This window comes from Passer montanus, unplaced genomic scaffold (assembly GCF_014805655.1).
Source record: "Passer montanus isolate IOZ18808 unplaced genomic scaffold, ASM1480565v1 scaffold17, whole genome shotgun sequence".
NCBI lineage: Eukaryota > Metazoa > Chordata > Aves > Passeriformes > Passeridae > Passer > Passer montanus.
The window spans coordinates 6,765,176-6,789,746 of NW_024364270.1; the positions used below are offsets into that span (position 1 = coordinate 6,765,176).

The window sequence follows — 24,571 nt, forward strand, 5'->3', positions numbered from 1 at the left end:
CATAGTAACTGCCATTCTCTGGTGGCTTTTCTTGAATCTAAACGAGATATTTTTTTTTTCTTTCTTTTTAAACACTTGCATACACAAACACCAGGATCAATATATTGTTTTTCCAATCTTTTTTCCCAAGGCAAACACCCCACTGGTCATGTTTTTATATCACAGAGACACTTACTAAGCTTGAAAGGCTTAAAATAGGGCAGTGAATTTCTTCCAGATGGGCAGAAGCCAGCCTGTCCTCCTAAACCCTGGGTAACTATGTGGGAAGTGTCTTGGCATTTCTGGCCATACCTTAACTGTACTTTCAAGGAATGTGATGTATGGGATGTGTTGAGCCAGAACCATCAGAGAAAAAGCAGTAGTATTTATAGTAGTATATTCTGTTATGCTAGCTGACCTGAATTAAGCTTAAAAAACTAGGATTGTAGAAAATCAAGCATTCAGATCATTACTGGATGATATGACCTTTTTAATGTAGTTTGTACTGGGTTTACCATAGCTAGGATTTTTCTCTCACATTCTCTCTATTTTTATATATATAAATAACTATAACTATTTTTTTGTAAATGTCATGTTAGAAATGTACATGTCACCGAGATGGTGGCACCTGTTCTTGCGACTGACCATCCTAGACTTGTAATGACACCAGAATTGCTGTGCTATGTAGAACTATTTCTCTGCTAGAGATGTTAGCTTCTGGTTTCACAGGGATACTATCATAGAAAATGAAATACCTCTGGCTAAATACTTGCTAGTTAGCAATGCAGGCATATGCTGGTAAAATCTGTATGGTGCATTTATGATTTTATGTAAATAAATATGCTTGTTTACATGATCATTATCTCTCTGTTATTAGGGGTAAACTTCATAAAACTTGTGCTGATATGCCTGAATATATATCTCTCAGGCAGTTAAAGAAATCTGTGTTTGACCCTGTCAGAGCTTTGAAGAAAGAAACAAGCACTTTTTTAGCTAAGGCTTCTGCAGCTTCTCTTCTGACAGATATATCTGTGAGGTGTCCCATATTTTCTCATGCCCATATCATTGACTGAAGAAGGGGTTTAGTATGTATTCAAAACTCAACTAATAAGGCAATCCAGAATTTTGCAGCTTTAAGTACAATTATTTTAGAAAGTTCTATTAGTGACTTGTATTAATATACTTTCACAGAACTTCTCCAGTATTTCCAGTAGTATTATTCACAGTTTAAACAGAAAAGCAGTATTCAGATGGTTGTGATTGAACTCCTTTGAGTTTTATCTTTTTACAGAAACTGAAGATCTGTTTCTCTGATAATTCATCTATCTGTGCATGTGTGGGTGTGTATGGGTGTTAGAGAAAGCGAGACCTGTAATAATGCAGTTGCCTGTATCATAGTGTATGCACAAATTTCAAACAGATGCTTAATCCTTAGAAATGTTAAAAAGCTAAATGCTGTTAACATATTTATAATGCAGTATATAGTGTTTCCTAGACCAAATATTATGTTACTGAGGTGCTTGTATTATGCAAAAAGTAAGGTCTGGATACTGTGCGGAGCTTATATACATTTGATGACAATAATACATAGCCTTTTTTTTTTTTTTTGTTACCAGCATATTATTAAGCTGAACTGTTTTCAGACAAATAATCATTCGGACAGTGATTGTTTGTCTGAAAACAAAGTATGAATGGAGAGCGTGAATTGTATTTGTTATATCTGTTTTTCTTACTACTTCCTTCTGTTCTTTTCAATTTAAGGTTGCCTTTGCCTCCTGGAGCATTCTCAGGTCTTTGGGAAAATCAAGAAACATTTCAGAAGTTATATTTCCAAAAGTTTCCAGTAAGAATTATGAAATCAATTATTTAAACTAATGGTAATGCTTCAGAACTGAGGTCTTGGATATAAGTTTATATAATTAAAACTGTTTCAAGATAAATCCTTTTTCACCTAAAATTTCAGCTCTTGGTTATGCTGTTGTTTTTTTAAGATCTGAAACAGAAGAAGTAAACCATAAGCTTCTGAGCCAAAAAGTAATTTCATGTCATTTAATCTAAGATATAAACCTGCAACCTTACACTAGCACAGCTTCAAATACACTCCTCCTGTTGGCATGCAGCCATGCTAACTTTGTATCACTCCAAAATACGCACTTGTCCACTGTACATCTGAATACACTGGAGGCTCGTTGCTGCATTAGTTATGTTTCCTTGTCAGATGAACTATCCAAGGATTGGCTTACTTCTTTCCTTGTAGAAATAGGTCGATTGGCCCTATACAAGTGCTCAAAATGGAAGATTTGGCTCAGTGAAAGTAAGTGAGTGAATTGGTCACACAAATTATTTTTAGTGTGCAATTGCATCATGATGACAGTGTATGTTTGGGTACAGCAAACAGGAGTATCTTTAGGACCAATTTGACAACTTTCATATTGCAGTAATTCCATTTTTCTTGTGTAGATCCAGGCAACATCCATCTCCAAGCTGTCAGGGATCAAAGTAAGCAGAATTGGAAGAAAGTCAGGGTTTATCTATTTTTTTCTGTTCTGTATTAATAAAGACAACAAAACCTTTCTGTAAAGTGAACTTCAGAGGATAATATGATATAAAAATGGTGACAGATATTACAGAATTAAATCTTTCAAGCACCAAAAGCATATATAATGTGAAACTATTTTTCTTTTTTTTTTTTGTCTGTGTGTGTTTTCTGTTAAATTAATGAATATTCCTAGTGCTCTTTCTGAATTTATTTTTCATTTTGTTGTATTTAGGGATATTATGATACTATGGATGCTGGTTATATGGATGAAGATGGCTATCTGTATGTGCTGTCTCGAGCTGATGATGTGATCAATGTTGCTGGACACAGAATTTCTGCAGGTGCTATTGAAGAGGTTAGCATTGCCTGACAACAAAATAGAAGAGTGAAAGATGAATAAAACAAGCTGAGACTGAAAATCCCACATTTCACCACCTCTCAAAATCTCACACAGAAAGATTTCTCTTTTTTTCCCTACTTGTTTTGTTTGCATTTCCATTGGTACTTTTAACCAAAGTATTTCCTGTTTCAGGTTCTTTCTGTTAAGATGCTTTTCAGAAACATAACAAATTTAGTCAATAATAAGCACTTTATACTGTGGGATTGGTAAGGCAGGCATAACTTGATGATTGAGGATGGAGTTAAGGAGCAGTGTGGGAGGGTGGGAAGCATACCTTTTAGCTCCAATAATGTGTTTATTTGGGACTGCATTAGGATAGTGTAGAGTCAGTGTGACAGGGAGTTTCACCAGCTACTGCAGTAGTAGTTTCTACTACTTAGTAGCAGAAACTTCTTTGCCTAAACTACAGTGATCAGTGGCTGATTTTTTTTTTCCCAGAGATTAATATTCAGTGCTTTTTCTTGGTTGGAAGACTTCAGAGTTTTTTGACAGCTGTTTTGTCTCTTATTGTGTGAGCAGTGCTAAATGAACAATGAAAATTTCTGTTAAAAACCTTGCTGTTAAATTGAAAGTCATTAACGTAATACCCATGCAACTCAAAAAAGTTGAAAATAGTGAAGTTCATAATAGTGTCTGAATTTCATATCATTGTTCACTTACCTTTTTGGAGTCACTGTGATTGATTGCCAGTTACAGATTTCCCTGATGACATATCAATTGCTTATTCAGAGAGTATAGGAAAAGGTGTGCTGGGCGTCTACAAGAAAAAATATGCTTTTAAGAACTCTGAATTCAGCTGTTCACTGAATCAGAAACTAATCTGTGAGTTGATTTTTGGTTTATATTGTCTGTTGGTCTAGTGACTACTTTATTTTGAAGGCTATAAAGATTAGAATAGAAGAAATTCTAATTACACTGAAGTGAACAAGTTCACATGAACATTAATCCATCAAGGATCGGTCAGACAGGGAGCTGAAACAGCTGCTGCATGACTTAGGTCTATGGAGATATGAAGGTGCTTTCAGTCTGCTTAAACCTCTTTCCCTTAGGAGTAGTTTTTTGTGTTCCCTTACTGAAGCACAGCAGGAATCTCATCCCAACCCCTTATTGCTCTACTACTCATGGGCCGAGCTGGGCATTTTCTTTGCTTCAGCCTGGGTCTGAAGCTGCTGTAACAAATGATTAATTGAATCACCTCATCTACTGTATTACCTTTGGATCCATCATACTAAGCTCAGCATCTCTGTTTCTTTCCCTACTAGTTAGGTCTTACCCCTAGAAACGTAATGTTTCATCACTGTAACATTCTAGAAGCTTTTCTATTCACCTTTTGAACAAAGCTGAAAACCAGGAGTGATTTAGTGCATGCACAAGAAATTGCTAGTTAAATGGAAAAGTGGTAAGAACACCGCAGTTTGCTCCTCAGTAAGATCAGTAACTACAGAATTAGAGGTCCATTGAGTCACTATGTAATTGACAATCACCTTGTTAAGCAAGTACGTTATCTACATTTACATTTTAGCTGCATTACAAGTTTTATTAGTTTTCCCTTAGTGCTTTGACTAAGTGTTTTAGCTCTGTTATGTTCCACACAATGAGTTCCTTTGTCTAATGTACCTGTTAATACTATTGGAGCTCCATGTTTACTGCAATGCAGTAGATGTTAGAGTTTACCTGGCCAATTAGTGAATGGTGGCCATTATGGGAACCTCATCTTGCATGTTGATCCTACCTTCTTCTTTGGTCTGTACATCTGTGGTGTCCCTCCTTGCCCCTTGAATAAAAAAAGCTTAGTCAAATCTTGTTTATCTGAGGCAACAGATTTGAGAACTGAGGAATTTATAATGAGAAATCCCTTTCCCCTGATCACAGTGTTTCTGTCTGCTGCTGCATTTGCCATCCCTCCTTGTACCCCATGATCATACTAGGAAAACCATTTCACTTCCTGAAGTTTTTTATTACTTTTAAACAATTTTTAAATGTCTAGTGCTGTTTCTGTTCTTCTTTTCAGTTGTTTTATGAAGTTTGTTAATTTTAAAATTTAAAATTTATTAATTACTGATTTCAGTAATTTGAAGTTAGCATTTGAAAAGTCAAAGGTATGTTGATAGAACTTGGGATAGACTGAAGAAAAATACTACAATAACTACACTATTCCAGCTAACCATAATACTTACAAATAAGTGACAGACTAGAATGACAAAAACAAGGTGCAACAAAATAATCTGGCAACAATTAAGTCTTCTCTTTAGGAGTCCTTTTGGTGTCTGGTAGGCAATTATGATATTTGATGGTAATGCCAATTTAGTGTAGGTATTTTTCCTGTGTTCCTGTGGAAAACAGTATTTACTGTTTTACTGTGGTTGTAGACTTAATAGTCTACTTTTTCATTATTCATTGTCTTTTTCTTTCTTGGTTTTTTTTTTTGGTTGTTGTTGTTTTTGTTTGTTTGTTTGTTTTTCCTTTTGGGTATATATGCCTATCAGGTTTCTATGGCCATGGTCAAGAAGTTACAGCAGGGAAAAATAGATATTTATAGCAAGAAATGGAATGCATTACTGAGGCTCTGGCCTGTAGGTGACCAAAGTGTATTAAATCTATGTGATGCAATGAAACCCTGTAGAGATTTGGACTTGCATAAGATTAATTCCTCTTTGATTTGTCAGTGCAGATACAAAGACTTTTGGACAAGGTAGACTGTACCTGAATTCAAATGCTTTTGTGTATATTCAGCTTTTTAAAGTAGGCTCTTCTGCCCTTCTAATTCTTTTATAAGCCCAGTGCACTCTTCTGTATTTAGTTTGTGCATATCGTATTTAATTGCTGTGAAAAATCCAGTTTTGAAAGCTGTGCATAAGTGGTCATGCTTCTGTAATTCAATAGAGTATGCATCTGCTGTCAGGTCAGTGTTTTCCATTAGCCTTTTTTCTGGAATGGAACATGTCTAGGATCATAGTTTGTGAAATGAGTATAGCTTCTGACAAAGAGTGCTAGAAACACATTGAGTGGATTTATTTTGCTAAAAACTATTTAGTGTGTGTTGTACTGACCATGACACTCCTTCCTGTTTTGACTATAAAGCCTAAGGATGGTGAAATCTGTTTTGAAAATGGGTTATCATAAACCCTTTGAATTGTTTCTTTCCCCATCAGTTTCATAAACAGGTCATACAAGAACCTCCCTTTTTTAATCAGGGCAACAGCTTTCTATTCTTTCAGGGTTTTTCTTCCTGTCTTCTCTGTACTTTTCCTGTCTTTCACATTCTCACACCATTGTATGAGTAGCCAGTGCAAATGTGGTGTTCCTACTTAATAAAAACAACCAAAAAGTGTCTTTATTCCTAAAACCTTTGATTTTGGGAACACAGTATGTGAAGATCAGTTATTAGCAAGTACATAGTCTTTGTATGCACAGATAAATTAACAAGCACAATCACGTTATGTGGCTTCTGTGTAGGGTCAGATTAGGTCCTCCTTGTGGTCGAGTCCAGAGGACTGAAAAGTGCTGAAAACACTGTTGACAGCAAAATGCCCCAATGTGAGGGGGTAAATTAAAAAGAGCCAGTTGCTTTGGAAGAGGATTCACAACTGGTGGCATCTTAAGGCCAGCTTTGTCCCAGACTTAGTGACATACATCTTGGTATGTATCTTGGTGTCTGTTTTCCTGGAAGTGAGTACCTCAGCTGGCTAATTGGAAATTTACATTTTTTTACCTAATAAAGAGTTTGATATATTTTATCAATGTGATGTTGTGTAAACAAGTAGTGGGAAGGAAGGAAGCTCACTTTTTTGTTTCAGGAAGTTGAGATCTAATGTTTTCAAGAGAGTGAGCTGAGCTAGGCTAGCTGCAAGGCAAGGCTGGGCATGTATTTGGCCTTGGTTGAAACTATGCTTTTACAGCAACAAAGAATGGAAAAGAAAACCAGTCAGAGAAAATGAACCAATAGACTTATAAAGTCTGTAGTGGGAGTGCTCCTGTGGTTTTGGTCCTTACTCCCTGCATTTAAGCACCACGTTACTCATAATGTTAGACAAATGTTATTTGTTCCAGCAGAGATCTCACTAACAAAACCAAAGATGTGATACTCTCACAACGCTGTAAGGAAATTACCTGTGGTTTGTTCAATATTTCTATTTTGTGCTGCTAAGGTTTTTATTTCTTCTGTTTGTTTGAAAAGCATGTGTGAGTATATACGAAAATATATACACACACGTACATCTTCAACACATGTAATCAGAATTCTAATTGTACTGACCTTTTGCTGTCAAAATGTAAGAAAAAGTCTATGGTTTTTATTCATACCATACCATACCATACCATACCATACCATACCATACCATACCATACCATACCATACCATACCATACCATACCACTTTTTTTCACTGAAATGTTGTCTGTTTTTAGTTCAGTTTAATTTTCTTTTCCATCCCTCAGTGTATTCTCTTCCATCCTGCTGTGGCAGACTGTGCTGTTGTGGGCCAGGAGGATCCTTTAAAAGGACATGTTCCATTTGCACTGTGTGTACTGAAAGAAGGTGAGAACTCACTGACAACTGATGTCACTAACACTTGCAAAAGTCTCAGAAAAGATAAAGGATTTTACCTTCTTCACCAGGTATAAAGACACAAGAGAGTAAGATTTTGGAAGAGATTGTTGAGCGAGTTCGGACCAACATAGGTCCAGTAGCAGCTTTCCAGAAGGGGATGTTTGTGACACAGCTACCAAAAACACGCTCTGGCAAGATTCCACGTTCTGCTCTTTCTGCACTCATCAGTGGAAAGCCATACAAGGTAATTTAGAGATGTTTGCTTCAGTGAATTAGGCACACATGCACATCCAAAGGCACAAAATGGTGCCTTGACTGTTCTGTAACTGGTCCACGACTTCAGGTAGTACTTTATGTTTTATTTCTATTGCTGATTATCCAAAATATTTTCGTATTTCAGAGCATTACAGATGCTTTTTTCTTGACTTCTTTTGAAGTATAAATTTAGAACAATCTCTGAATGAAATTCTTATCTACTATCACATGCTACTGTATTCTTACTTTTCAGATAACACCAACCATTGAAGATGCTAGTGTGTTTAAACACATTGAAGAATTGCTAAAGAAAAATTAAATGGGATAATACATAATAATGAGCATTTCAGTTTTTCAAGTATACAAAGAAGCTTTTTCTTGTTAATAACACATTTTAAAAGCAAATAATGATTTGGGACTAAATGTTTTTACTGCACAATCATTACTCTGTTCTTTGCCATCTTGCCACAGCCACTGACACACAATAAAGTCTCTGCATGCTGTCAATATATGCTGGTTATTAAGATGGCTAAGAATTGCAAATAGAATTCATACATTGCTGTAGTTTTAAAGGGCAGGAGTCATTGGATTATCCATCTTATATGGTGTCATGTAACTTTGCATTTCAATCTGTTATTTTATAATGTGACCAGTAACTTTTCTTTGGCTAAAGCAGCTTACAAAAGGTAGACTATGAACAGAGGACAGCAAAAAAGGAATTTGATTGTGAAAATTGTTGCAGACATAAATTGTTCTTACTTGTAAATTATTAGCTCTTGTCTTCTAGATTTTTTCTAAAATTAAAATTTTAAGATTAGTTCTCTTGATTCCATTTTCTTTTTTTTCCCCTAAGTCTTTCTGCCATAAATTAGATTTCTATAAATTTTTTACTCAATAACTTTTTGAAGAGTCTTTTTTGTAAAATGATAAATAATTTCTGGCTTTCAAATCTGTGAAAATCTTGATTTGTTCACAGTAATATTCCAAATACTCCATGTATATTATATAAATGAAGGCAGGCATTTACCCTTTGCATTTTCTGGTAATTTTTTTCTGGTTTGTATCCCTTATGATAAGGACAACCAGAATGTGCTTTTGCTGCCATAATTAAACATTTTAAGCTGAGATACATATAACCAAGAAATTTAGCAAATATGGATACTAAGCAGCCCATTGTGGAATTTGTAGGCCATTCCAGACATTTACAGGGTTCTCAACAAGCCACAGGATAGAGGATACATTTTCTACCTACATTTCTTCTCAAACTGCAGTTATTTAATTGAACAATAAATGTAAAGGTCCTTTTAAAAATAGATGCTCCCAGAAAAGTATAAAGCAGAGAAGTTGCTCAAACTCAGCAGTGCTTACCAGAGAAAGAAACAGTAAGTAGATGATGTTGTTGTATAAGAGAGGTCCCCAGAAGGGTCCAGAAATACTGTTATGTAGTGCTGGATAGAGGTAAGGATGATATCCCTGTGAAGTGAGGAAATAAACCAACAGATTGATGTAGGAGCTAAAAGGTGATAGGTTCCACTTAACATGAGCCATACCCTGGTGGTGCCTTGTGCTTGTGACACTTTTGTGGAGTTGGTGAGCTCTACCAGTTACATAAGAGCTGAGTGAAATGTCCATGTGTTTTTCACTAGGGACTGCAGACAGCTGGGCCAGTCATGCTAAACCAGCCCAGTTTGAGCCTGGGCTGTCCTTGTTTCCTACCAAATCATTGCATAAGGTCCTCCCCCTCCCTCTCAGCTATTCACTTGATGGTTGAAAATCACCATCTGAACAGAGAATAACACATGCAAAGTAACTGAGTAAAGATGCTTTATGGTAGATATGCTAAATATACAGGTTGGAGATTTAAAAGGGGGAATAATTTTGCTCTGCAGAGATGTCATTAAACTTTTGTGAAATACTTCTTATAGAAGTGGCAGTTAGTTTATAATTTTATTTTCTTCTGGATGAATTATTCAAGTACAAAGGCTTTAACAGGAGGCCCATGCCAAATGTTGGACTAACTTGCAGAGACTTTTTGCTTTTCACAATGCTACAACTTAGCAACCTGTGCTGAACAGTTACAGAGCAAGAGGGAATTCCTGGGAGTTGTCAGTGGTGTGTTTTTTTTTAAATCAGTGATACACTATAAGAGTCTTATCACAGAGAAACTCTGGCACATTCACATGGTGTGTGGCCACTCCTTTTACAATTGAAGGTGAGACATTGTTGTGTATATTTGTTATCTTTACCTTGGCTGCAGCCATCATATAATTACAAGAGCAGGGGAGGGGAACTAATTAGTGAGAGCAGAAACTCTCTACAAGAGATCCTGCAATGCATGTAGGAGAAGAGAATTATTTTCCTAGATCTTGCATAATTTTCCCAATGATAGCTCATGTTCTTACACCAGTTTCTCCATTTGTAAGGAAAAGTAAACTGCTTTCTAGTTTGGGTCTCTTCTTTTAAGGAGGTGAAAAAAACCCACAAAATCCTCAACAGCATTAGTAAAAGATATTCAGGCATGCACTTACTTTTCTGAAGGGCTTTGTTACATTAATATTAGTAAGAAAAAATTATCTTTCCTCTGAACTGTTTTTGAAGAACTTCAGCAGGTCACATTCTTAAGGCATCTCCATGACAAAAATATTTGTAATAATTTCTGCTTTTTGAGGAAGGCTGAGCTGTTGTCTTGGAGGTGGTTTTTTTTTTTTTTTTGTTCTCTTTTTAACAAAAAATCTTGTGGGTTTTTTTTTTTTTTATGTTCTCTTTTTAACAAAAAATCTTGTGATCTTGTGGTTTTTTTTTCTTTCCCTCTATTTTGGTAGAAGTGATTTCAGATCAAGACTCGTATTTTAAAAGAGGACAGAGCATTCAGGTGTACTCGCTATACTGCCATGCTGGTAATGTGGAGAATTCCAGAAACGTCAAATGTCTTAAGCATCAACATTCACAAAGCCTAGACAAAGAAAGGCACCTTATTGCAGCAATACAGCATGGTGAAATCATTGTTTCATGGCCATTACTTTTGTTTTCCAAAAGAGCCTTTGCTGAGGAACTGCAATTGCAGAATGCTTTGTCTTAGCCAAGCTCAAGAAAGGGAGAAGGAGTAGTTACCCTTGTACATGGCTCTGCTGCTGCCCAGCAACCAGGGTATACCATAAAGAAGAACAAGCCCATTTAACAAGTGGTAGTACAGCACTAATTTTCTTACTTTTGTTTTTAGAGATTAGCAGTGAGTGGGTAGATTTGAATGGTCATTGAATTGCTGAATTTTGGCTGGAAGAGGCACATGTAGTAGTTGTTCTCAGTGTACTGAAAGGGTTGGAGCCAAGTAGGCAACATTTAGCATAACTGCTTTTTCTAGCTGTAGAGGGTAGAGCTTCAGCTTGTGTGAAGGTGACGGGTGAATTAGGAGGCATGATATGTTATCCTTAAATCAAAACTGAAGTCACAATAATACCATTTTAAATTCTTCTAGTCTGTTTTCTTCCACTGAAATATATATGTGTGTGCTGTACTCCTGGGGCAGGACAACTTCCACACTGGTCATAAAATCTTGCTCATTCTTTTCCCCAACACACTTAATTCCCCTTTGCCCCCTAAGTTTTAGTGTCAGCTGCAAAAGGAATTCTTGTTTTACAGAACAGTTTTACAGTGCAGCGACAGCGACTGCACTGGTCAAGTCCAAGGAACTGTGCATACAAGAGCCCTGGCTTTGTACAGTTGTGTGCTATACCCCTGCCAGCACTTGTAAAACAAGAGCTGTTGTTTGAGGGAATGCATAGTCACATGATATTGCTGCCACTGCCAGTGACAGTAACGGTGTTTGCATTACTTTACTTTGTGATATTCTGCCCTAAAATAATCCAAAAGGAGGCTGAGGGAGGAGAAGAATGCTGGTCAAGTCCAAGGAACTGTGCATACAAGAGCCCTGGCTTTGTACAGTTGTGTGCTATACCCCTGCCAGCACTTTGCACCCATCAGCAAGATCTGTGCTCCCTCTCGTGGCAGATTCTCACCAGTAACTCCATCGTAATAATCTCTCTTAGTGCCAAAATGTTCTTGTGCTTAGCTGTGAGAAGTATCTGGTTTCCAAACTTAATGCTATTACGTACCAAACTTAATAGACTAATGAACACAAATAGCACTGAATTCTCTTTTTTATTGACATTGGGGGAGAAAAATCTTTCACCATCTGATTGACCGAAGTTTGCCAAATAAAAATAGACAAAACAAATGTTTATGTACGTGCAAACATTGCAGATCAAACTGCTAAAAGAAATAACTAAAAGACAGGTCTTGAGCTAAGATCAAGCAGCAGAAAAATAGCAAATAGGTAAATGACTATTAAGTAGGTCTTACTTTGAAACTTCCCATTTAAACAAAGAATAAACAACAATAACACCACCAAATAAAGCCACAGCAGGTAATAGTTGCTCTTCTAAACTTTTATACACTATATATTAATCACTCTGTCTTTCAGTTATTTCCTCTGATAAAACTGACTTTTGTGAAGTCTCAGCAAGGCCATCTTGGCTAAAAGCATAACGTTAGACAGGAGTCTGTCTAATGCCCTGTTAGAATGAAGAAATGGTGGGGGTTGGCTTCTTTTTTCTTTCTTTTTCTTTGCTGAATATATCTGGAAAGAAGAATCTGATTCTATGCAAATATTAGATTTCATTTTCCAATGCTGGCTGGTGTTTGAGGATCCTGGAACGAAAAGGTGGCTCTTGATAAAGCAAGATTCTTCTTGGTCCGCAGGTAACGTAGAAGAAAGTTTTTGGTTTTTTTGTACAAATCATGTTTTATTAAATTGCTTTTTATTTTTTTATAAACAGTTCTTCTGGGTTTATGTATTTGTTTTTAAGAGATGAGCCATCATGGTGCTTCTCTGTAGGTATTTAACTTTTCCATTTTGTCTGTAGAGGTCCATTTTGGCTTCAGTTCCAGGTTATGTCATTCTAATATACATCATCAGAGGCAGATGTTCAGCTTTAAATATTGACAGATTTTTCTCAGTAGGAACATGTTGAAGCTTCTAACTCTGCTAAACATATTAATTTGACTGTTACAATCCAAAAACTGTAAAAATGGTGGAATGGAAAGATACAAACAGTATTATTGACACTGTATTGTCAAATGTTTGCACTGAGACCCCATGTACCATAGATTTAATTTTTAAAAAATCATATTTATATCCATTTACATAAGACTTACACATTGTAAAATAAATACATACACAGTAAATACGGAAATGTCTAGTATTTTACAATAAAACAGATGTAACAACGTAAAGATGAGTGGCTTCATTTGATAAAAGCTTTGGATGTGCACTACTGTCAAATTTTTGATGACAGAGATGCTGAGAGAAAAGGGGGATATTTTGTTTTCTTTTTTTTTTTTTTCAATTTAGGTATTTTTTATTCATGTTTTAAACTAACCAATACATGAAAGGAACATCATATCTGTTTGTATGATAAACATTATGTGTCCTCTTCCCTATTAACCTGTTCTTGCAGAGATTTTTAATGCTCTTTTCCTAAGTAGTAGTAGTGCACTTCAGGTAAAGTAGAAGAAAGAGATGACATCTAAGGAAAAAAAAACCCAAAACATTAATTAGCAAGATTTTATGATTCTAATTCAGTCTCAAGTGCAATGACAACAGAAAATATAGCACTAAGTAAGCAGTTTAGTAACTAAATTAGTAAAACATGGATTTTGAGTATTCGTGGGAGGCATGCATTTACTTAATTTTAGATCTGCAACATAAAATTACTAATAACTCATTTTAATCTTTTACTAATTGTCCCCAGTCAACACAGACTGCTGCTTATGTTTATTTTACAGTTGTTTTCCTGCTGTTTTGGTGCAGCACTGCGGTTAGTTTCCTGCATCTGGAGATCTTTGCCTGTTTGGCACAATGTGAAACAGATTTTCAGTGTACAGACATTGCTGATGTACTTCGTGGTTCTTCTTCCTAGTTCACTGCAGCTTGACAGCATTTACCTTTTTCACTGTGATGGTTTCTTTGCTATGGACTAGCTGCTTCCAGCTGTCATTCATATCTTTTTGGAATGCTGCTTCTCCATTTGTTTTTACAAATCCTCTTTTGAACACTTCACTGGTAAAGTATGTAACTGGTTTTGCCAAATCTCCTTTAGTATGTCATTAGAATAAAAGTTAAAGTAATATGTTCTATCGCTCCAGCATGTGGCAAGAAATCTGAATGACCCTTCTGACTTGGCAATGACAAGTGTTTGAGAAGTTAAAAAGTGTTGGGAAAGCTTGGATAATGTGAGTGCCAAATCCACTGCTTGCATAAAGACATTGCAGCTGCTCAGCTGGCCCACCACATCTAGCCACCTCAGCAGAAATCTTGATGGGTCCCATGTGCTCTGTAATACGTTTCTTTGCAACATTAAATGGCCAGCACCAGCAGCCTTAATTGTTCTTAAATTTCTGGTACCAAGTACACTAAAACAGGCCTGTGATGAGTAAGCTCATATAACTGTTCTGAGAACGTCTGCACATGGCTTCTGGCAGCTCGCTGTGGTTTCAATAAATACTCAGAAAAAAACACCTGAAATGCAATTTGAGAGTATATTAACACGACACAGCTGCTGTGAAGATACACCATAAAGACACTGGAAAGTTGTACCAATCTGATGTTGGCATAAACTGTTTTCACAAGCCATTGACAGTCTCTGTGAGAGAATGTCTCTTACTCTCATAAGAGTAGCAGAATGCCAGAATCTGCAGCCTGCTGTAATCACAGGCCATTTGCATTTGTTTCATGTGCAGTCTGTTTGCTGCTTTCTTTTTGGCCTGCCCTTTCTAGGCATGTTCTCTTTTACTATCTGAAATACTCCCTTATCTCGCTGTTGTGTGGTAGCTCATCCAGCTATCCCTCCCCTCTGCTGCTTAGTTTCTGCTTCTGTGCATGCAGCTACTTCAGCAGAGTATCACAGCTGCTGATGTAGTCTAGGCAAGGTGTTACAAAAGTCTGGGTCTCAATCTAAGATGGATCTGGAAAATTTCAGGAGGTTTGTTGTAATGAATAATCTTCCCTTTTATCCAAGTATCAATCAGCTCCTTCCATGAAGAAACTGTCAGTCAGGAACTGTGCTGGCAAAATTCTGAAAACTCCTCTGTTGCCCTTCAATCTGATATCTCCCTCTATGGGCAGTTTCTGTTTATGCATTCATTCTTGAGCTGCAGGCAATTTGTTTAAATTTTCAAGATTGATATAATAGTGAAGGAAATATTTTTCCTGCATGGTTGGTTTTGGTGGGGGGTGGGGGGTATGGTGTTTTAATTTTTAGTATAACTTACTGGAATCCAAGATTACTTGAACTTGCTTTTTGGTTTATTATCTGCATGGTATTTTGAAGTTGCCCTTACAGTAAGTGCATATACTAAAGTTCTAGTTCGCACCATCTTGTTCCTTCTTTAAAACGAGTATGTGGTAAGTGAGAAGAGAAATAGTAGTATATTATTGTCAGTTAGCCTCATATATTAGCCTTTGCAATGTAGATACAAATTTGATATCCTTATAGGCCAATCAATCATTTAAGATGAGAATGTAATTGGTAGAATAGTGGACAAGCAGCAAGTTCTGAGGTGATACATACCACTGATACTTGAAACACTACTAATACTCCAATAGAAATTGACGTTAACTTGTATAGCTTGTATAACTCTATATACACACCTTTTTGCTCAAAATACATACCTTCCATACATATATAGTGCTAGAAAAGTCTGCTACTTTACTTTTGTTTGCGCTTTGCTACTTTTTAGATAATTTTTAATATAGTGGGAATAAATGGTTTGGATAATCTTAAATTAATTTTTGTTAGTGTATCAGTTTTCCATTTCTGCTTTTGTTGCACTCTTCAAACGTCACGTCAAGTGCCTGTGCCATTGCTGTTGGCCTAAGAGATAGCTTGGTGTTTAAACTTCTTGGTCATGTTTTATTGCTTCCAACATTGTGATTCTGAAGCTCATAGGAGAAAAGGTTCATATCTCTGCCTTCCATTTCTGTCACCACTGTACCCTGGGAGAGTCCTGTCACTGACTTACTGATACAAGACCATGCTCAAATCTACACATGCATCCACATAAAAAGATTTCTATAGTTTATGTGCTTCATCATCATCTTTGTAGATTCAGCTGCTAAACTTTGCTTTTTCAGAAAAGCCAAACCAAACCAAAACCAACAAATAACCACACCCCCCCAAGCTTATTTTTTCAGGGGTGGCTCAAAAAGTCCCCATTTTTAGTAAGATGAAGATTTTATACTCTTGCAATCTTTCGAAGATCTATGAAGTAAAGCTCATGTCATCAGGAGGATCCTGAGCAATCTACTTTTCCCACTGTTAACGTTTGCTATTACTAAGTATTTTTTGAACCTACATAGAGTTAGTAAAATCTCAACAGCCCCAAGTCTGTCCCAGTCTTGGTAATCAAAACGAAAAACCAGCAACTTGCTTGCAGATACTTGCATGTCTTGCCTACAATATCCAACAGTTATTGAAGCATGTTTGATGCCCGATGAGGTTTTGGTGATATTAAAATATTTTTTTTCCAGCTGCCTTGCAATTCCCCAAGTTACTAAATGGAAATTGTTTTACTGAGAAAATACTAGCATGAAATGGTGCCATATTGATGTAACTACTCATCATGTGTGTACTTTTTTCCAAAAGCTGGGATAAAATGGAAAACTATTTCCACAGAACTGTGGAAAAGTGACTCTGTGATATTCATAACCACACTCAGAAGTTATATGGTGAAAAGTTTAACATGAATTCCACTACTAAATTTGATCCAGAGTCGCATCCAGCTCAGATTATCCTTTCTTTCTCAGTTCTGAATGATTTGAGAAGTGCAGGAATCTCTGTAATAGATAAATTTTCAAGATTTTCTGTATGGGTAAGTCTATGCAGCTACCTGATGTTCTAAATTGAGTCATAGCTTTAATTAAAAAAAAAAAAAGTAATTTTTTTCTGCTTTACTAGTGTTGCCCCCCCATTCCAGGTCCTAGTAGAACTCTTTCAAGTTCTCATGAAGTCAGTTAATTCCCTGGGCCTTCTCCCCGAAGTATGGTTGGTAGTGTCCTGTGGACCAAGCTTAAGACTGTAGTTATGACCAAATTACCACCCTAGGGTGTCCTTAGTTACATCCTCTGCTCCATGTTGGTTTGTGCTTGGATAATGTGGGGTGTAGTTCACAGTTATAAAGAGCTTTCATGATGGCCCCTACAGAATACTCACAACAATTCAGTGCTGGCTTCTTTGCTAGGCCTTGTCAGCATGAGTATGTGCGAACTGTTGAGCTGTCTAACCTCTGCAGTCGTGATGAAGCAACTGCAAATTGGGAAGGAAAAAAAAAGGAAACAAACCAGAGCCTCTTTAGAATCATCAGTAAAATATATCAGTCTGTTTACCACTGGAAGGGGGGCTGTTGAACTGCTCTGTGGCTTTCTCTAACGTGATCTGGCATGGTATAGTTCAAAACTCAGCACTTCTTCATGGCTGATACACTGTTGGAATCTGTCTGAAGGGAATATGATTTAAAACTCAATTTTGTCTTTATTTTGTTGTAATTTCTAATGCTCTTACTGCTGGGAGATAGGAATCCAAATCCTGGATGAAGATACAGGTCTTCAAAATTACTTCCCTTCAAGTCTGAGTTCAGTATACCCAGCTCAAGAATTAACTGTCTGGAAGACCTCAAGTAAATCACTAAATCTGCCTTTTGCCTTAGTTCCACATCTGTAAAGTGGGAACATCATCTTCTACATCACACCATGACTAGAAGATGAAATCCATTAATATTTATATAAGGTTCTTATATACTACAGTAATGTGAGCCCTGGAATCTAGGAGTCAGTGGCATTTAATGATGCAAACAGTAAATTATTCCATCTGTAACTGCAACCATAAAGTACTATTTTTAAGGGTGAGAAACTAATGGAATTTAGATGGCTTTACTGGAATTTAGGTGGCAATACTCTCATACCAAGTTCATTATCAAGTTACAGGATGTGACCTCTCCAAGTCTCTACAAGTTTGAGTCAAGTCTATTTGTAAACTTAATCCTGTCATGATTAAATAAATGGCAATATTTTAAATGGGGCAGTTTGCATACTAATATTTCTCAGAACTACTGGCAGGTACGCTTGGCTTTATGTTCCATATACCTGAAGAAAGAGCTGTGATGTGATTTCTTTCCTCTTTCTCTTACCATGATTTTTCTTTCCCCTGCTTGCTCTTTTACAATGATTTTTAAATTTTATTTACTTTTTAATTATGATCTGCTTGTTAATGTTCCACTAATTTCTGAGTTAGTGCATCTTTTGAAAATCAAAATAGTTCCAGCGAAAATTAGGACTGGTATATAGTAACTCAATTAGTGCCTGAATTTCAGCATTTGCTAACTACTTATCTGCTGGTGACTGTTACCAACTTCATTTATTTGATGGCCAAGGATAAGCTATTTAATTTGAAAGTAAGATAGGAAAATAAAGGTGATAGTCTTTTCTAATTGCCTTTTCTGAAACACTCCACCTGCTAGAGAGGCTAATAGGATGAAAATTTTACTTAAATATTATATTCAGTCTCAGTTGAAAGTTAGTCAATTAATTCCAGTCTGATTGTTGCCTTTACAGTTGTAGGATAGCAAGATGGCCATTTTTTTGTGTTTTAAATAAACACTGTCAGTTTGAAGCAAACCTGAAAAAAAATCAATAATATGCCAAGTCAGTCCTTTTCCATTCCTAATTCAACTCTCCCAGACTCGATTCACCTTCACCCTAGTTAAATGAACACAATTGTGGTGGTGCGAGACAGACATGCGTTAAAAGTTAACCTGGCACGCTAGGCCAAGCCTCGTGCTTTCCAAGAGGAAGTGCAGAAATGAGCTCGTACCGTCACTCGCCATCTTCCGCGACTGTCCGGAGGTGGTGGTGAGCCGGAATCCGGCTGGCAGCGTTTCCGAGGCGCCCGGCATCATACTGATCCCGTGAACCTCACGCGGGGGGAACTGCCGTCGCCAGGAGGGGCCGCGCCTGAAGTTCTTGTCATCGCTCTGTCAACACAGAGTTGTATTTGATAAAGCAACAAGAAGCTTTTTGATTAACCATCCTGCTGTGTGCTACCTCTACCACTGCCAAATGTACACCGTAACTACCCTGCCCTGTTGCACTGCATCCAGTCACTGTAATGTGTTTGAGACATGCTTGTAAAAGTAAAAGCATGAGAAATGTTAAATGCTGGGGTGGAAAACTCTTCTTAAATCTTTGGCTTCATATAGTCAAGGGCTTTTACTATCAGTTCTATAGAACTTTCTTACACAGTGACAGAAAGTGATTTATTACTGCATTAGGAGGCTTACATAAAGTACTAAAAAAGAATTAAACACTCATGTGCATGCACAGAATTCATAGGCATCTGACATTTTCAGCACATCCTTAAAAGTTTTATTTCTTCTTATGTGCAGATGTCCAAGACTTAAACATTTTTGCACTGGACTCTTATGTTAAGATAAATCATTTCCGTAGTTGGATTTACCTGGATTCCTCTTCCCAGATTACTGCCCCAAATACCACTCTATTAATACTGATTAACTTTGAAGAAAAAAAGCAATAAAGAACAAACTGAAAATTTACTTTTTTTCTTTATTTTTAAAAAAGGAGTAAGTGTTCTAAAGAATAGACTGCACAGGCATCCCACCCACACACATCCCCCACCACCTACTCTGGCCAGCAAAACTTCCACTCCATTCTGCATGTTTCATCTCTGGAAAATGTTCATCTTAAGGTAAGAGTGCAGTGTGAAATTTAGCATCCAAGATGACACAAATATGTAGCCGAGCTGAGGTTAGTTTAAAAACCTTGATGGGTATTCCTAATTTTTTAAGCTGTAACTGACTCATTTTAACAATGTGAAAATTAACATGTCTTCATGCATTCAATTTAATTTTTTTACTATGATATTTTATAAGTACTGAAAATAAAATTAATTACTTCCTCAAGTCGTCTTTCAGTTCCTAGTGCTAAAAGGTTGTTGTATTCTCTCTCAAGGATCTGCCGTGCCTAGAGATACCAAAGTAAACAATTAAAATGGTTGAAGATGAATAAAAGGTAATAATGGGTACAGATTAACCAGAAGTAGCATAAGCAAATTTACCTGTGTGTTTTGTGTTGGAATCTGTAATAATAAAGCTAAACTGCTGTAGTCAAAATTTTCATCCAGTGCTATAAGGGAACCATGTACACCACTTTCTAGAATATTATTTGCATATTCTCGGAGGCCAATGGCTTGTATCCAGCGTATGACTCGATCATTGCTCCATACCAGCACATCTGTAAGGACACAACACAGGTCAGTCTCCTGATACCTTGAGAACTTCCGAATCATACAGGTGCATGTGTGTAGTTGTGCATGCACTGTGGATGTCTTACTGCTTTATTTCATACATGAGGAATGCCAGCATTATTCATATAGATTTAGTACATCCTATTGAAAAACTCTGTGATTAATTATCTTCAAGTAATAATGTTTCCAAAGGAGAAATGTGCTTCCAGAGGGGATCTCCATAATGCAAATCCTCCCACTTCCTATATATACCTTTTCAATTTGTAGGCAAGATTTTACAGTGCAAAGGCACTGGAGAAGTATCTATTCCTCAAGGCTTCATGTGTGAGTTTTGTATTAAACATTCTGGGAGTTGTGTCAGCACTTATCACATACTAACATGCCATGAAGTAAAAGATTACTTCACTATTTTAGAAATAAACTATTTTTAGTACAGAAAGGTGGTAGAGTTGTTAAGGTCCATACCAACTATAAAGCTAAGGCAACAAAATGAGCTAGGAAACCAATTTTGAGGACTTAGCTATTCTGAAAAAGTATCCTTCCCTGCCTGTAAGATGAAGAAAAAAGTTACCTATACTGATCTTTAGAGTTGTAAGTGGGAGACATAGTACTGAGTTTTCTTTACTAAGTGATGAGGCTTATTCCTGAACCTTTACAAGTCCACCTGCTGTGGCTGTCCTGGGAGTAGGATTTCTCCATCACCTGGCTGAGAGCATCTTGCTTTTTGGGGTCAGTGGCAGACAGAGACCAAATCCCACCTGGGACCATGAATAACTGACCAATGCCTGACAAGGTGAAGGAGGCTATGAATTATTACCCTTGTCCTAGAAGGAACCAGCACTGAAGCCACACTAGAATTTGAGACCAATACCCAATTCCCCTATGTCAGTCACCACTTGGGCTGACTGGCACTGATGCCTGCATGTCCAAGGCAAAGTCTTTGCATTTGTGCATGCCATGATGTGTCTTGAGCAAATGCACACTGTCACTGTAGCCCTTCAACTTTTTTTTTTTTTTTTATCTCTTCTAATTGGCGTTGTCCTTGAGAAGTGCTAACTGCTGTAGTCACTAGAGCTGGAAAAGTTCAAAGGAATCAAAGGATTCATTTCTGATAGTTGAAAAATCCCCAGCCAGCCTAATACTTGTATATAAAAAGAACCATGCAATGAGCCTGCAACTGCTCTAGAGAGCTTTACACAGAAAAAAATTCTTCAGAATCAGCTGTGAAATCTAATAAGGCCAGTTTTGTTAGGAACTATTCTTATGTACCAATCAACTGCCTCAGTGGTCAACCCTCCAAGCAGCACTTTCTATGACACATTCTGATGTAAGAAATCAAAGGCAAAGTTTTTCAAAAGCTGGGGCATAAGGTCCTGAGTGCTCCCATTTTGTAGTGTTGCCCCCAGCACATCCCACTGAGCTGAACACTGTTTGGCCTTCTGCTTCTGAGCCTTAAAGAGGTTCAGATAAGATCCATTTCCAAAATTCAATTTAGCAAAATGTATGTGTGAAGCCATCATTCAGAATTGGAGCCCCAGTTTAGCAAAGTACTTAACTGTGCCTAATTTAAGGAGATAGGATTTGTTCTGAAGAAAGATGGACTTATGTTAGTTTTGGTTAAAGAACATGCTTAAATGCTTTACTTAAATGGCATGACAATGGGTTAACAGTGTCAAGCTTCAAAAGAAGAAACATTCCCAGTATTCATTCCCAGCAACTATCACCTTTTATTTCATGCTGACTCATTTCTCTTCGCTTTTCCAGTTCTTTTCTATCATAATTCAACCTCTTTAAACACATGATTCCATATTGCAAGCTTGTTCTGTTATTTAAAAAGAAACATTTACAGAGTTAATAAAGATAATTTTGAAGATGGGAACATATGTAGGATGTATTTCCTGCACTTCACATGAGGTGTTTCATAGTACCCGTGTATGAAATCTGGAGAACAGAGGGTAAAAAAACTCCGCAGACTTCAGGAATGAAATGGAAAGAAACAAAATGAGTATGTTTGAATAACTGTTTCAGCATAAGAAACCCAAAGCATTAAAAGAAGTAAAAGATCTGAAAAGGTCAGCCCTTGTGAGCCATGAAATGTTTTGTCAAATCAGGCTTTTAAAAAGTGACAAATCAGACAGTATATTAAAAAGAAATCCACTTCTTGTCATATAAACCTCATTCTCCCTAAAGTTTAAATGCCTTTATTTCCATATTTCCAATTTAGCTTCCTAGCTATATCCCTAGGTAACCCAACAACTGTCAAATTGCTTGTATTGTTAACAGCTTTTATGTGCTACACACAATAGCTTTTCATTATTATGAGATCTCAGGGCTTTGAAGCTTAGCCTAGCACTTTCTGATACTTCACACATCTTAAATTATTACTGTTTCTGTATTGTCAAGAGTCTATTGATATATTAATGGTTCCTTGCTCATTACAAAATTTATCTGTACCAGTATCTTGGTTTTTAGAGACATAATTGCAATGTGGTTGCTATTACTAAAGGAATCTCTCTGATTTCAGATTTCTGACAGTCATTCCTCTCTTTCCTGTATATTTTTCCACACCAAAACAACAGAAATTGTTTTGATTCTGTGCAGCACTGAGCACTACAGCAGACATATAAGCATTTTTACGGGTGTAGTCTTTCTGCCAACATACCGATGAAAACTATCCACCATTTTTAGGTGCACACGCAGATCTTTCTTGGTCAGGTGGTCTAACATCCTTGCATCTACCAGGCATTCCATGAAATAACTTCGGTACTGAGGCAAGCCCAGGCTGGGGAGCCATTCGTTACCTATCCATTCATGGTTCATATCACCATAAGCCAGGGTCTACAGAGAGAAAAAAATGGAGAGGGGGAATAAATTCTTGAGTTTGTTCAAGATTGCACCACAGACTGGAAACAAAATATGTCTCAAAAAAAAATCATGTTTAAAAAAAATTTATGTCTAAAAAAAAATTATCAATTCTGGTTTTGTTTTTTTTTAACACTGGAAGAGGGAGCCACTGTGAGATATTTGATATTGATAGCAGTTTTGCCTGTTGTATCTTGTTTTCTTACATGAGTTTTAAGGAATTTTTTTCAATTTTGAGTTTTAAATGCAAGCAGACTTGTTACACAATCAAAATATGTGTGTTCCATTTCAGTCGACCTAGAATATTTATGCCAGGCAAACCCTGAAACATGACTCCAGGTAATCCACTCAGGCTTGTTTCTGTTTGTGGGGAGAAGAATTTCATAAATAGTCTGATGATACTTCATGGCTACACACCTGAAGTTTTTTAGACACTAAAATTTAATTTCCAATGTTTGGCACTCAGGCTTACATTTAAATGTGATATTTTCAGCTGTGAACAGTTTAAACCTAAATCCATCATATGTAGAGCTCAATAAATTAATCGAGGTAGGAGCAAACCAGGTTCCTCCCAGAAATTTGTACCCAGGCTTCATTGTTCAGCTAAAATTTCACTAGGGTGACTATATGAAAATGCCATGCATCTGGAGCTATTTTTATGACTTGCCCTATTAAGATGCAAAATAGATTTTTACATCTTCCTTTTGTTAATTATTTTGTATTACAAAACAACAGAGAACTAACAAATTGCAAAATTTATACTTAACAGGATCATGCTCAGGATCATTGCTGGATGGATTTATTATCTGTGAGGGAAAATATACTCCCCTTACATCTCATTCTTGTGAGATTTTGAAGAGAAAAGGAATGTCATCAGTAAAGATAGCAAGATCATGTAAGTGTGCATATATTAGAGAGAAAAAGTTTAAAAATGTAGCTAATTGTCAGTTCTAAATAAATTATACTGTAGTATTTGTAGACTGATAATTTGGGTGTGACTTATACAATTGTTCTAAAAAAAATTCGGTGTAGTTTTTGAAAAGTTAGCTCACAAATTCATGGCATATTTAATTGTCCTATTCTGAAAAGTGAGGAAAATTCTTACTCTCTAAAACTCTTAACACAATTTTAGATGGGAGATAGAATATGTCTCTGGAATGTAGTAATTTTTTTGTGAAAAATATTCACAACATATGTACCTATTTCTGCTTTACCTAACAAAACTGTCCAGTCTTTGAGAAGAACTCTAAAATATGTAAATAATAGTTCAGTCATTGAGATACTGTCACATATGCATATTGATGCACCCACATTATTATCAACTTTCAGTTTAAAAATGTCATGTGAAAGATCATACCTGAGCCCAACTGCCTTCTTCAGACTCTTTCTGTATTATCAGCAGGAAGCAATTAGTAAAGCAGGTAAAAAGACAATAAAAATCAGTTATAAAAAGATGTGATTTTCATATGCATGTTAATGAAAATATACACATAAAGTGCATGCATAAAATAACTCTGGCCAGTGGCAATGTCATGGGCTAAACTACCTGGAAAATTACAAGACCAAAACCATAAAATGTAGCTGAGTTTTCAAGACAGAAAATCATTATATCTT

The 24,571-nt window shown here is 36.6% G+C and overlaps 2 protein-coding genes across 19 annotated transcripts in view; one reads left to right on the plus strand and one right to left on the minus strand.

The window, feature by feature from the left end:
- The window catches only part of ACSS3 (acyl-CoA synthetase short chain family member 3), a 65,217-nt gene extending 56,679 nt beyond the window's left edge, over positions 1 to 8,538 (plus strand). The window contains exons 11-15 of the mRNA XM_039703942.1: positions 1,741 to 1,822; positions 2,751 to 2,873; positions 7,355 to 7,454; positions 7,535 to 7,710; positions 7,975 to 8,538. Of these exons, the coding sequence (XP_039559876.1) occupies positions 1,741 to 1,822; positions 2,751 to 2,873; positions 7,355 to 7,454; positions 7,535 to 7,710; positions 7,975 to 8,040 (547 nt within the window). The 3' untranslated portion in view covers positions 8,041 to 8,538. The remainder of the gene's footprint in view (positions 1 to 1,740; positions 1,823 to 2,750; positions 2,874 to 7,354; positions 7,455 to 7,534; positions 7,711 to 7,974) is intronic.
- Positions 8,539 to 11,860: 3,322 nt separating this feature from the next.
- PPFIA2 (PTPRF interacting protein alpha 2) overlaps positions 11,861 to 24,571 on the minus strand; it is a 286,017-nt gene continuing 273,306 nt past the window's right edge. For 11 of the 18 annotated variants that reach the window (XM_039703928.1, XM_039703923.1, XM_039703922.1 and 8 more), the window contains 6 exons: positions 24,315 to 24,344; positions 22,758 to 22,933; positions 21,820 to 21,917; positions 19,907 to 20,082; positions 19,744 to 19,812; positions 18,420 to 18,806 (listed from right to left, as the gene is read on the minus strand). In XM_039703928.1, the coding sequence (XP_039559862.1) occupies positions 18,576 to 18,806; positions 19,744 to 19,812; positions 19,907 to 20,082; positions 21,820 to 21,917; positions 22,758 to 22,933; positions 24,315 to 24,344 (780 nt within the window). In that variant the 3' untranslated portion in view covers positions 18,420 to 18,575. Of the gene's footprint in view, positions 13,307 to 16,990; positions 17,084 to 18,419; positions 18,807 to 19,743; positions 19,813 to 19,906; positions 20,083 to 21,819; positions 21,918 to 22,757; positions 22,934 to 24,314; positions 24,345 to 24,571 lie in introns of those variants that run through there. The other 7 variants (XM_039703924.1, XM_039703940.1, XM_039703941.1 and 4 more) reach the window with 3 other exon arrangements.